General features: G+C 46.8%; 1 protein-coding gene and 1 long non-coding RNA gene across 4 annotated transcripts in view; one reads left to right on the top strand and one right to left on the bottom strand.

Moving 5' to 3' along the window:
* The window catches only part of LOC138069449 (uncharacterized), a 52,443-nt gene extending 48,624 nt beyond the window's left edge, over nucleotides 1-3,819 (bottom strand). For all 3 annotated transcript variants that reach the window (XR_011144081.1, XR_011144079.1, XR_011144080.1), the window contains exons 1-2: nucleotides 3,665-3,819; nucleotides 1,475-1,636 (exon numbers count right to left, since the gene is read on the bottom strand). This is a non-coding gene — a long non-coding RNA (uncharacterized lncRNA). The remainder of the gene's footprint in view (nucleotides 1-1,474; nucleotides 1,637-3,664) is intronic.
* On the top strand, nucleotides 3,493-10,170 carry SAYSD1 (SAYSVFN motif domain containing 1). Its single transcript, XM_068960746.1, has 2 exons — nucleotides 3,493-3,782; nucleotides 9,631-10,170. Exons 1-2 carry the CDS (start codon nucleotides 3,576-3,578, stop codon nucleotides 10,003-10,005), a joined length of 582 nt encoding a protein of 193 aa, XP_068816847.1. The 5' UTR covers nucleotides 3,493-3,575; the 3' UTR covers nucleotides 10,006-10,170.
* Nucleotides 10,171-12,119: the final 1,949 nt, after the last annotated feature.

Genomic DNA, 12,119 nt, shown 5'->3' with positions numbered 1-12,119 from the left:
TTAAGCACTTTTTTGGTGTGTGTGGAATTTCTTCTGGTCTTATGCAGCTTCTGCTAGTCACAAGAAACAATTGTCGCCATGCAGGATTGTAGTGCTTTTCTAGTTACAAGGAGATACAAGAATTGGGTTCCTAAAATCAGTTCTAAGACTATCTAACTATCTGCAGACCTATCCTGCCAGTTTTCCCAGAGCACGGAGTGCCTCATTTCTGCTCTCCACCCTGAGCTCCATCAGGGGGTGTTGAAGGTCAGCAGCTACAGCAGCACATGATTTAACCTTGTAGAGGTAGATGGCCGGCACCTATGGCAAGTAACTTACAACTGACATGACCAAGTGGGAAATAACAACCAATGAAAGAATCTCCAGTCCCTCCAGAGAAGCAGATCTACTTTGGATGGGTAAAAACTTACCCATCATTCTACCAAGATGGGTAAGAAACTTTCTGTGACTTCTCAATGGCAACTCTTTGTGGTATAACAACCCCATTCTTTTTTGTCTCACAGATCATCTCCAACTAGTCAGGGCTCAGTCCTCGTACACCTTCTCTTCTTATCCACACTCACTCCCTAGTTGATTTCACCTAGTTGCATGGCTTTGATTATCACACACATGCTCCTGACTCCCAATATGTATCTCCAGTTTTGACTTTTCTCTGAATTCCAGTTTTCACTGTTGAACTGCCTCCACTGTTTATCCAATGGGCACCTCAAACTCTTGGCATGTTCAAAACAAGACTTGCCAGTCTTCCTCTATCTCAGTAAAGAACCTAGCATTTTTTTTTACTTGGTTTCTAAGGTGTGTGGATTGGTGACAGAGGGGCTGGTGGAAATATGTCATCCTTGATTCCTTTTTTCTCACACTCCACATCCAATGCAGCTGCACATCACGTTGGCTCAGATATTCAAAACTGTATTCAGAATCTGACCAATTCTCACCAACTCCATCACTCCCACTCTAGCCCCCAAAGGCCCAGTCTCTCTTATACCACTGTATTTTCTAACTGGCTTTCTTCCTTCTGTCCTTGTACCCTAACAGCACGCCACCTCCAGCAGCAAGTGTGACCTTTTAAAAATACGTCAGATCATGTCATCTTGTACTCAAAATCCTCCTGTCACATACCATCACACTCAGAACACAGGGTAAAGTTTTGACTATGGCCTGTAAGGCCTTATATCAACCGACCATTGATGATCTGTGAGCAGGTCAAACAAAGTACTTGAGCTCTCAGGACTTTTGTACTTGCTGTTTCCTCTAATAGAAATGCTCATCTCCAGGTATCTACATGCCTCCACCACTCACTTCATTTAGGTCTCTGCTTTTAAATGGCAACTCCTCAGAGAAGCCTTCCCTGGTCACTGGCTCAAAACAGCCCCACCATCCCTATTTCTTACTTTTCTTCACAGCAGTAACCAGTACCTGTTGTTGTTTAGTTGCTAAGTTGTGTCTGACCTTTTTGTGACCATATGGACTATACCTTGCCAGGCTCCTCTGTCCAGATTTCCCAGGCAGGAATACTGGAGTGGGTTGCCATTTTCTTCTCCAGGATATCTTCCTGACCCAGAGGTCAAACTTGAGTCTCCTACATTGCAGGCAGAGTCTTTACCACTGAGCCACCTGGGAAGCCCATGATCAGTACCTGAAAGTGAAAGTGAAGTCGTTCAGTCGAGTCCCCTCTGTGCAACCCCATGAACTATATAGTCCATGGAATTCTCCAGGCCAGGATACTGGAGTGGGTAACCTTTCCCTTCTCCAGGGGATCTTCCTAACCCTGGGATCGAACCCAGGTCTCCCACATTACAGGCAGATTCTTTACCAGCTGAGCCACCAGGGAAGCCCAAGAATACTGGAGTGGGCAGCCTATCCTTTCTCCAGGGCATCTTCCTGACCTAGGAATTGAACCAGGATCTCCTGCATTGCAGGTGGATTCTTTACCAACTGAGCTATCATGGGAGCCCTTGACATATAGAGGGTTCTTGATAAACATTTGCTAAGAGAATGAAAGACTCCAATTCTAGTTCATCTAGTTCCTTGACTCACACTCAACAAGACCCCCAAAATATTTGAGTTCTCAATTATGTGAGTGTCACTTAGCTAGATGCTTCAATTCAGTTCAGTCACTCGCTGTATCTGACTCTTTTTGACCCCATGGGCTGCAGCATGCTGGGCCTCCCTGTCCATTGCCAACACCCGGAGTTTACTCAAACTCATGTCCATTGAGTCAGTGATGCCATCCAACTCTCTCCTCCTGTCTTCCCCTTCTCCTCCCGCCTTCAATCTTTCCCAGCATCAGGGTCTTTTCCAATGAGTCAGGTGGCCAAAGTATTGGAGTTTTAGCTTCAGCATCAGTCCTTCCAATGAACATTCAGGACTGCTTTCCTTTAGGATGAACTGGTTGGCTCTCCTTGCAGTCCAAGGGACTCTCAAGTCTTCTCCAACACCAAAGTTCAAAAGCACCAAAGTTAGATGCTTCAGTTCAGCTCAGTCGCTCAGTCATGTCTGACTCTTTGTGACCCCATAAATCGCAGCATGCCAGGCCTCCCTGTCCATCACCAACTCCTGGAGTTCACTCAGACTCATGTCCATCGAGTCAGTGATGCCATCCAGTCATCTCATCCTCTGTCGTCCCCTTCTCCTCCTGACCCCAATCCCTCCCAGCATCAAAGTCTTTTCCAATGAGTCAACTCTTCCCATGAGGTAGCCAAAGTACTGGAGTTTCAGCTTTAGCATCATTCCTTCCAAAGAAATCCCAGGGCTGATCTCCTTCAGAATGGACTGGTTGGATCTCCTTGCAGTCCAAGGGACTCTCAAGAGTCTTCTCCAACACCACAGTTCAAAAGCATCAATTCTTCGGGGCTCAGCCTTCTTCACAGGCCAACTCTCACATCCATACATGACTACTGGAAAAACCATAGCCTTGACTAGACGGACCTTAGTCGGCAAAGTAATGTCTCTGTTAGATGCTTAGAGCTTTAAAATTCTAAACCGTCCCTGACCGGAACTGTGACCTTTTGGGTGAGTAGTGATTGGGCGAAGTCTGTACAACCTGCCTGCCAGTGAGCAGTGCTAGCCCTTTGCCCTTTGCTAAGACTGGCAAACCGCTGAAAAGGAAAAGCGCAGGCTGTATCCTGCCTTCCTTCTGACACGAAAAGTCCCACAGGTCATGGGCCTTTTTCAATGCCACAGGACCACCTTCTCAATCTGGTGCTAACCTGTGGAGATGCTCCACCTGTTATGGAGCTGATCCCTGACGTGAGAGAGCATTGCGGCGCTTAACCTAGGGCAAAAGCTGGAAACAATGAGACAACCTTTATGTTTAGGTTCTTAACCACGTAGCTCGAGGACGTGAACCCTGCTCTTACACGTTTAGAGTGAATAATTAGCTATGAACTGCCCATCGAACGTCACAAAATAGCGTTGCGCTAGCGCGCACGCGCAGCAGAGAGCGCCGCCACGCAGGCGCACTGCAGCCCGGAACCCCGCAAAGTCGGGCCTGGTTCCCCGCGGGCGAGCTTTTCGGGAGCGCGAAGAAGGGGGCGCGCGCGCTTTTTGGGAGCGCGAAGAAGGGGGCGCGCGCCATGGAGCAGCGGTTAGCTGAGTTCCGGGCGGCCCGGAAGCGAGCCGGGCTGGTGGCTGAACCCAGCACTTCGAGCCAGAGTACACAAACCTCGGGAGAGAAGGCAGAAGCAGCTACGACTCCAAAAGCACCCTCAGGCTGGCTAAAACGGTTCCTGGCGTGGAAACCGAGGCCACCGAGTGCCCAGGCCCAGCCCAGCCTCGCTCAGGTGAGAGGAGGGAGGCCTTCCCCCTGAGGCACCTGGCTTCTGAAACGCAGACGTGGCCTGTTGAGGCGACTCGGCCGAGGCTCCGCCCCGGCACCACGTGGTGGCCTGCAGGCACCGCCCCCACGTCGTGGAACGGCCCGGCCCAGGCCACGCCCCCCGGGGCTGGAGAAGCCGGTGGACAGCGGAGGACAGTCTGTGGGGTCACAAAGAGTCAGACACGATTGAGGGACTAACACACTTTTCGCTAGCTGAGAGGGGCTGCTGGCGCCTCCCGCCGGCTCGGCGGCGGGGCCTCGCGTCTCCTGCCCCCTCCTGTTCTGCCCTGAAAAGTGACCTTGACAGCCAGGGACCCACGCAGCTTCGGGAAGTTGAGGGTCTAGGGTCCCAGAAGAAATCATCTCTGCCCCTGCGTTATTCACAGCGAGTTGAGTGATCGTTGTGCCCTCACTGGCTTTGGGAAACGGCTCCACAACCGTAGGGGGCCACAGCCCTCTGCTAATGGAGGGGGAAAGGTCTAATTGGGTGCTGATGAGAAGTGGCAGTAATTAAAGCTTGATTTGATTTCACATCTGGGCCACGTGCGGCCAGTCGCCCAAATAGCCTGCGCTTTAGAAATGGTGTTTGAACACAGAACTCGAAGTGTGCTGATTGCCTATGGTGGCATGTGTTGTGTATCACTGTTGAAGTAGCCAAGCCTATTCAAGTTTAACAATTAATGTTTAAAGCGAAAACAGTAGATTACTATGATAGCTTTTACAACCTATTGTGAGTGTGTTAGTCGTTCAGTCGTGCCCAGCTCCTTGCGATCCCATGGGCTGTAGCCTGTCAGTCTCCTCTGTTGATGGGATTCTCCATGCAAGAATACTGGAGTGGGTAGCCATTACCTTCTTCAGATGATCTTCCTGACCCAGGGATCTCACACAGGTCTCCTGCATTGCAGGCAGATTCTTTACTGTCTGAGCCACCAGGGAAGCCTTATTAGCTTTTGGTAATCTCTCATTCCTCTCTCTGTATCTTGGTTTTCACTCATGAGTAAAGTGGCAAGGTGACTTGAGTGTGAGACTGGAGCATGCATGTGGGAACACAGGACAAAACATCAAGGGAAAATCTGTGAGGTGGTCATTTTACCTCCTAAGTGCAATAACGGAGAAGGCGATGGCACCCCACTCCAGTACTCTTGCCTGGAAAATCCCATGGACAGAGGAGCCTGGTAGGCTGCAGTCCATGGGGTCTCGAAGAGTCGGACACGACTGAGCAACTTCCCTTTCACTTTTCACTTTCATGCTTTGGAGAAGGAAATGGCATCCCACTCCAGTGTTCTTGCCTGGAGAGTCCCAGGGATGGGGGAGCCTGGTGGGCTGCCGTCTATGAGGTCACACAGAGTCGGACACGACTGAAGTGACTTAGCAAGTGCAATAAGTGCCAGAAATTCCTTTTGAAAAGTAAAATGTGCCTTACTCCTCTTAAAATTTCTTAAGTTCATCTATCATTGCACCACATCTGGTTATATGGAATTTTTTTTTTGTAATCAAGAACTTATTACTTAGTTTGAATTAGATATTATTCTCCATGACACACAGGGTTCCTATTGACTTGCAGAAAGAGTGTGCAGGGTTCAAACAATCCATTTCCTTGCATACAGTTTGTCTCAGGATGACTTTATTGTGGGTTAGAACTCACAGAGCACAATTGGTTAGGATTTTGGAATCCATTTCCTCTACCCCTTTTCCTCCCCACAGTTACAAAAGATCTAGCCTACACAATGAGTTTTTGACTATGTCTCATTTCTAAAGGAATATGAGATCACTGAGTTGAATCTAGAGGAGCTGAGTTTGGAGAAAATTTCCATTATTGAAAACTCCCAAGCTGATGGCCTGACAAAGGGATGAGAGGCAATGCTGTACTCCTATGCTTCTTATCAGTTACTCTGTTTTTCGTAAGGGACTTTGTCTAAAACTCATTTTCATTTACTCAGTATAATTCCTGAGTTTGCTCTGGTGTGAAATTATCACTAAATTGCTCCCCACCCCCCACCCCTGCCAATTTCTGATCTATCTTTACCTAATAATTTTGGTGGCACATAGTGCCTTGTCTGAGATTTCTTTATCCTTCTATTTGTAATTGCTTCTTTTTGCTGGCCATTGATACGGAGGCGTCCACCTCCTCCTTCCCTCACTCTCGAATTTAGCTTGGGGAAAAGCATTTCCCCCAAATTAAATATTTCTTTCTGCATCAAGCTTCTACCACAGTGGGACAAAAATGCCTGTAATTTTTTTTTTAAAAATCCTGCTAAGCCCCCACCCCACCCCCGTCTCCCTCCCCAGGCCCCCAGTGCACCGTCTAGCCCCAGGGTCTCTTGACCACACTCATCTTGCAACTCCTCCCCTCCAGGCCTTGGCTCAAGCTGGCCCACTGTTCAAATGCCCTCTTACTTTGGCATGACCTAGCCAGGCATGGAGAAGGTGATGGCACCCCACTCCAGTACTCTTGCCTGGAAAATCCCATGGACGGAGGAGCCTGGTACGTTGCAGTCCATAGGGTCTCAAAGAGACGGACACGACTGATCGACTTCACTTTCACTTTCACTTTCGCATTGGAGAAGGAAATGGCAACCCACTTCAGTATTCTTGCCTGGAGAATCCGAGGAACGGGGGAGTCTGGTGGGCTGCCATCTATGGGGTCGCCAGAATCAGAAACGACTGAAGCGACTTAGCAACAGCAGCAGCAGCAGCAGCAGCAGCCGCAGCAGCAGCCAGGCACAGGCTTTGCATCACCCCTTCAGATCCAGGAGTCATGTCTTCAGTTCTCCCTTTTTCCTACCAGCATTCATTCACTCAGTCACATGCCCACTACATTCCAGCTACTGTCCTGAGTCCCAGGAGACACTGCAATAAAGACAAGACCCTGTTCTCACAGAACTTGCTTTTGAGTTGAAAGAAAAGAATGATGAATGCTACAGAAGGGAGGAAAATCCAGCATGCTGTGATAGTGAATCAGGGGTGAGGGATGCAGAGTGTCACTTTAAATTGGGTGGGCAGGGAGAACCTCATAGAGGAAGTGACCTCATCATTTTTCTTAAGAAGGAGCCACTCTTGAGAAACCTGGGACAAGGACAAGGGCCCACATGGTGACATTTTTGCTGAGGTTTGTGGAAGAGGGAGCCAGCCAGGTGGTGTGAGGGGAAAGGGCTTTCCTCTCAGAGGGAACCACAAGTGCAAAGGCTCTGAGGTGGGAAGCACTTTGGTATTCTGGGAATGGAAGTCCCTTCCCTAAACTGCACCATATATGCTGTGGTGCCTGTGGTGGCCACAGACAGTTCCACACACAGCTTTTACAGTAGGAGGTGCACTGGTTGGAGGCATCTCTGGAGCCCCCCTCTCCTTTGTTTGTTCCCTTTGCCAGTTTAACACCCCTGCCCCTACCTCATCTCCTTCTAGCTCTCCAATCCTTCCCCTTAGCATCTCCCATGAAGGCCCCTAGTTAAGTGAAAAGGGCTTTAAAGGGAGATCATCCTAGGATCCTGGACCAACCTCATCTCTGCCCATCACCAGCCATGTGACTTCAGGGGAGTTCCTTACATCTCCTTATCAGTGTCTCCTTATCAGTAAATTGGGACTAATAAGACCTGCCTCCTGGGTCACAGGAAGTTACTCAGTAAATGGTGGCCATAGCATTATTCTTATTAGTGGTCCTTTAATAATAAAATAAATTCAGTTTACTGTGAATTTCAAGTTGTGCACATTCAAGACGTGTTCTACATCCATCAGTCCATCATTTCTCTCTGATCTCCTTGTCACCAGCCTCATCTCTGCCTAGTCCTCTCTTATTGGGCCTCCTGCATGAGCTATTAACAATTTACTTTGTTCTTCTCTTGCAGCTTATTCTCTGCCTGACATCCAGAGTAGTCTTAAATACTAATCAGATTGTATGCAGTCCCTGCTAAGACCATCAGTGATTTCCCTGTTGTGCACACTGGTTGAATCTGAAAGTGACATTTATTTATTTAATAAATGTATGTAGAGGGGGTGGGGATTGTAGCTGATTATATGTCGAAGAACTTTCCAATCTAATTGGAAAGGTAATAATTGCAACGCATGCTAAGTCACTTCAGTCGCGTCTGACTTTTTGCGACCCTACAGATTGTAGCCCCCCAGGCACCTCTGTCCATGAGATTCTCCAGGCAAGAATACTGGAGTGGGCTGCCATTTTCTCCTCCAGGGGATCTTTCCAACCCAGGGTTGATACTAAAAACAACAACAACAACAACAACCAAAGGTCTAACAATATAGAATTGCTAAAGCAACATGAATCAGATGACCTATATACTTTTTGGAGATCAGATAACGGTTTTGGTACCTTTTAAGTTGCCACGTGAAGAATACAGGATATAACTGAATAAATGAACTAAGTCTGCTCTGTACAGAAAACTTATGTGTGCAGTGCTGTTTGGCTCTGGAGACACCAAAAGATAATCAGCAACAGTATGGTGACCTCATGCAACAACTAGGGACACATGTGATCTGTATTAAAAGAGAGACGCTTGAATGACAAACAGTTTGGTACTCAGTGAGAAAGAGGCAATTAGAGCTCTGGGAGGCAGAGGGGCACCCTGCTTGATGGCCCCAGAGGTCAGGGTATACATAGTTCACCAGCCGTGCTTGCCTGGAGAGAGCAAGTTCCTGAGAAATGGAGAGGAATATTCCTGGCCACAGATGAGCAATGTCTTTGGGTTATAAGACCAGAGGGTTCATTTCTAGAGCAATAGATTGTGGATCATGTTGTTCAGGAAACTTTTTACAACTTTATTTTACAAACTGCAAATCATGACTCATTCGTGGGTAGTGAAAAAAATTTTAAAGGTCTTATCCTAAATTAACTAAATGGAATTTTAAAGATAGAATAGAAAACCAAAGCTTCATATGTAATCAAAGTGTTGATATGTGAAGACTTTTTTCCTGATACACACACATATATATACACCATATATATTTTTTTGGGGGGGGAGGGGTTTGCAGTACAAAATGTATTTTTTATTGTGGGTCATACCCAAAAAAGTTTAGAAAATACTGGACTGGAGACCAAGCTCGCAAAAGCTCCTTAAATACCTCTGTCTCCCATTACAGCCAGCACAGGGGCCTGTGTTCTGGCACTTCTGTCTTTTGAGTGAATGCAAGGCCTTGGATTCCAGCCCAAGGAGTTTAAAATTTAACTGGTAGGCATTAAAAATGTGTCAGAGGTTTGTGAGCAGAAGGTTGATGGATGTTTTGGCAGATTTATTTAGCAGCTGTAAATGGTTTGATGTGGGGAGAGAAGGGTTAGGAGGAGGGGAGTCCAGTTAGGAAACCCTGGGGCCGTGTACGATGGTCACGGGATGGAAAGGTTGTGGCTATAACTGTGATTTTTTTTTTAACGTGTAGAATAGTCCTCATTTTAGAATCATGCCACTCAACAACATTTTAGCTCATCTAATCCAATCAGCAAACATATATTGATTCTGTGTGTGAAGCGTGTGCCCGGCTGCTGCCTTATCAATTACAAGGAGTTACTGGAGGGGCTACATTAGCTCCTGTTAGCAGCAGACTAATCTGATGAAATGTCTGCCTCAGATGGGAATCCACCTGAACGCTGTAAGGTTTTCATCAAGTCACATTTCACTGATCAGTTTTGATTCAGAGCAGGATGCATGAGAGCTCTTGGGAGATAGTTGTCTTAGAGAGCAGGGCAGGAAAAACAGACACCAATGAGGGGGAAGCCTTCCCACGCAAGGACAGCTGCCTCTCCAGATGGGTTTTGATCCTCTCGGCCCCACTGCCTGTCATTCTTTCTTTGGTTTGTTTGTGTGTCCTAGGGAGCAGCTGGGCCTGGGGGCCTCGAGTCACAGCCACCACCGAGTCCAGCCGAAGCCACACTACCGCCACGGCCCCCGCCGCCTCAGCCCCTGACCCCACGGGACCGGTCTCGCCTCACCAGCGTCACCTTGTTGAAGGTGCTCCTCTGGTTGGTCCTGCTGGGCCTGTTTGTGGAACTGGAATTTGGCCTGGCCTATTTTGTCCTGTCCCTGTTCTACTGGATGTACGTGGGGATGCGAGGCCCCGAGGAGAAGACACAGGGAGAGAAAAGTGCCTACTCCGTGTTCAACCCGGGATGCGAGGCAATCCAGGGAAGCCTGACCGCTGAGCAGCTGGAGCGCGAGCTGCACCTGAGGCCTCTGCCTCGGAGATAGGATCAGACCAGTGGTGGGCCCCCCAGAGCCCTCGCACCCCCTGGCTTTGACTGAGAACAGCTTGCGGGTCAGGTCTGTGACCCCACAATTCCACACTTCACCTAACCTCCTGCTACAGTTTTATCTCAGAACTTCTTTTTCATTTTGGTGAAACTCCTGGAAAGACACTCACTGTGGGTCTGATGCAATTTATAAAAATTACACACTCAAGACAGGAGACCTGTTTGTCTCTTTATTTGAGAGAAGTGATTCTTAGAACACTAGGAGGGCTTTGGGGAGATAACCGTTGAAAATATTGAGCTGTTTGAAGTAATGGTTTGGTACATCAGAGCTATGTGTTAAAAGTAAATATTCTCTTTAAGTCTTTTTTTTAGAATTAGTTACAGTAAGTCCCTTGCATACATACATGACTTCTGTTCCAAGAGTGCATTTGTAAGTCCAGTTTGTTCCAAGTCCAACACAGTTAGCCTAGGTACCCAACTAACCCAATTGACTATATAGTACTGTACTTTAATAGGTTTATAATACTTTTCACACAAATAATACATAAAAAGTAAAACATTTTAAATCTTACAGTACAGTAAGAAAAAGTACAATAAGTACAGTGAGAAAGTACTTGAAAAGTACAGTAGTATGGCACAACAGCTGGCATACAGGGGCTGGCATCAAGTGAATGGGCAAGAAGCGTCACTGACTGGAGGAGAGAGAAGTGGGAGGCGGTAGAGCTGAGGGATCATCAGCGATAGGAGATGGAGGGCAAGCTGCAATGTCACTCACGCCTGCCGTTGACGTCACAGGTTCTGGCTCTGCTGGATTCAGTTCCACCTATCCTCTTGAAAACACAGTCTTAGTGGTGTCTGAGTTCTCTTCTTCTTGCCATAATGACATGGTAGCACTGGATTGCATTCTGAACGGCTGCTGCAAACTTTGTGAACTATTCTACATTCAGGTCCGGTGCCTCAGAAACCTAACAGGGCCTCTCAGAGAAAACCCCTTTACTATTTCCTGCATCATGAAGCTCTTCAGTTCTTCAGTTACTTCTTCCTCTTGTCTCTCTTTGTGCTTTCTCTGGGCCTCCAGCTCCTTCAGGTCTTCACCAGTAAATTCTTCATGTTGCATAGCAACGAGTTCAGTGCAGTTGTCCTCTTGCAGATCTAGCTTGAAATGAAGAAACTATACTGCTGTGCTTATACAGTACTGTACAGAAAAGTGCACAGACGCACAACCACGTGTCGAGGATGGACAGGCATGGCAATACACGCCAGACACGTGAAGTGACTTACGAGACTGGACTTGCAAACACGCACTCGCATCTTTGAAAGTTCACAACTTGAAGGTCCGTATGCAGGAGACTTACTATAATTAATTTGTAATTGACACATTTGATTTACGCTTATTAATAGTTTCAGTTGTACAGCAGAGTGATTCAATTACATATATATGTGCATGCATGCATTCTAGGTCACTTCATTCTTGTCTGACTCTGCAACTCTATGGACCGTCACCCACCAGGCTCCTCTGTCCATAGGATTCTCCAGGCAAGAATACTGGAGTGGGTTGCCATACCCTCCTTCAGGGAATCTTCCTGACCTAGGGATTTAACCTGCACCTCTTACATCTCCTGCATTGGCAGGCAGGTTCTTTTTTATCACTAGTACCACCTGGGAAGCCTATATATATATATAGTCTTTTTCAGATTCCTTTCCCATATAGGTTACTACAAAATATGGAGTATAATTCTCTGCTCTGTACAGTAGGTCCTTATTTATTATCTATTTTATGTGTAGTAGTATGTATCTGCTAATCCAAAATTCCTACTTTTTCCCTCCCCACCAACTTTCCCCTTTTAACCATAAATTTGTTTCCTATGCCTATGAGTCTGTTTCTGCTTTGTAAGTAAGTTCATTTGTATTGTTTTTCAGACTCCACATATAAGTGATATCATATGATATTTGTCTCTCTCTGACTCATTTCACTTAGTGTGATAATCTCTAGGTCCATCCATGTTGCTGCAAATGGCATTATTTATTCTTTTTTTTTACGGCTGAGTAATATTCCATTTTCTGTTTATATTACATCTTCTTTATCTATTCACCTGTCAATGGACATTTAGG

The sequence above is a fragment of the Capricornis sumatraensis genome, chromosome 22 (assembly GCF_032405125.1).
Source record: "Capricornis sumatraensis isolate serow.1 chromosome 22, serow.2, whole genome shotgun sequence".
Classification (NCBI taxonomy): domain Eukaryota; kingdom Metazoa; phylum Chordata; class Mammalia; order Artiodactyla; family Bovidae; genus Capricornis; species Capricornis sumatraensis.
Note: the sequence above shows the minus strand (reverse complement) of the source record. Positions and strands in the feature narration are given on the sequence as shown.

Coding starts and splice junctions, on each gene's coding strand:
- SAYSD1 (XM_068960746.1), top strand. CDS start 3,576: ATGGAGCAGCGGTTAGCTGAGTTCCGGGCGGCCCGGAAGCGAGCCGGG. Junction 3,783..9,630: donor CCCAGCCCAGCCTCGCTCAG/GTGAGAGGAGGG, acceptor TGTGTGTCCTAG/GGAGCAGCTGGGCCTGGGGG.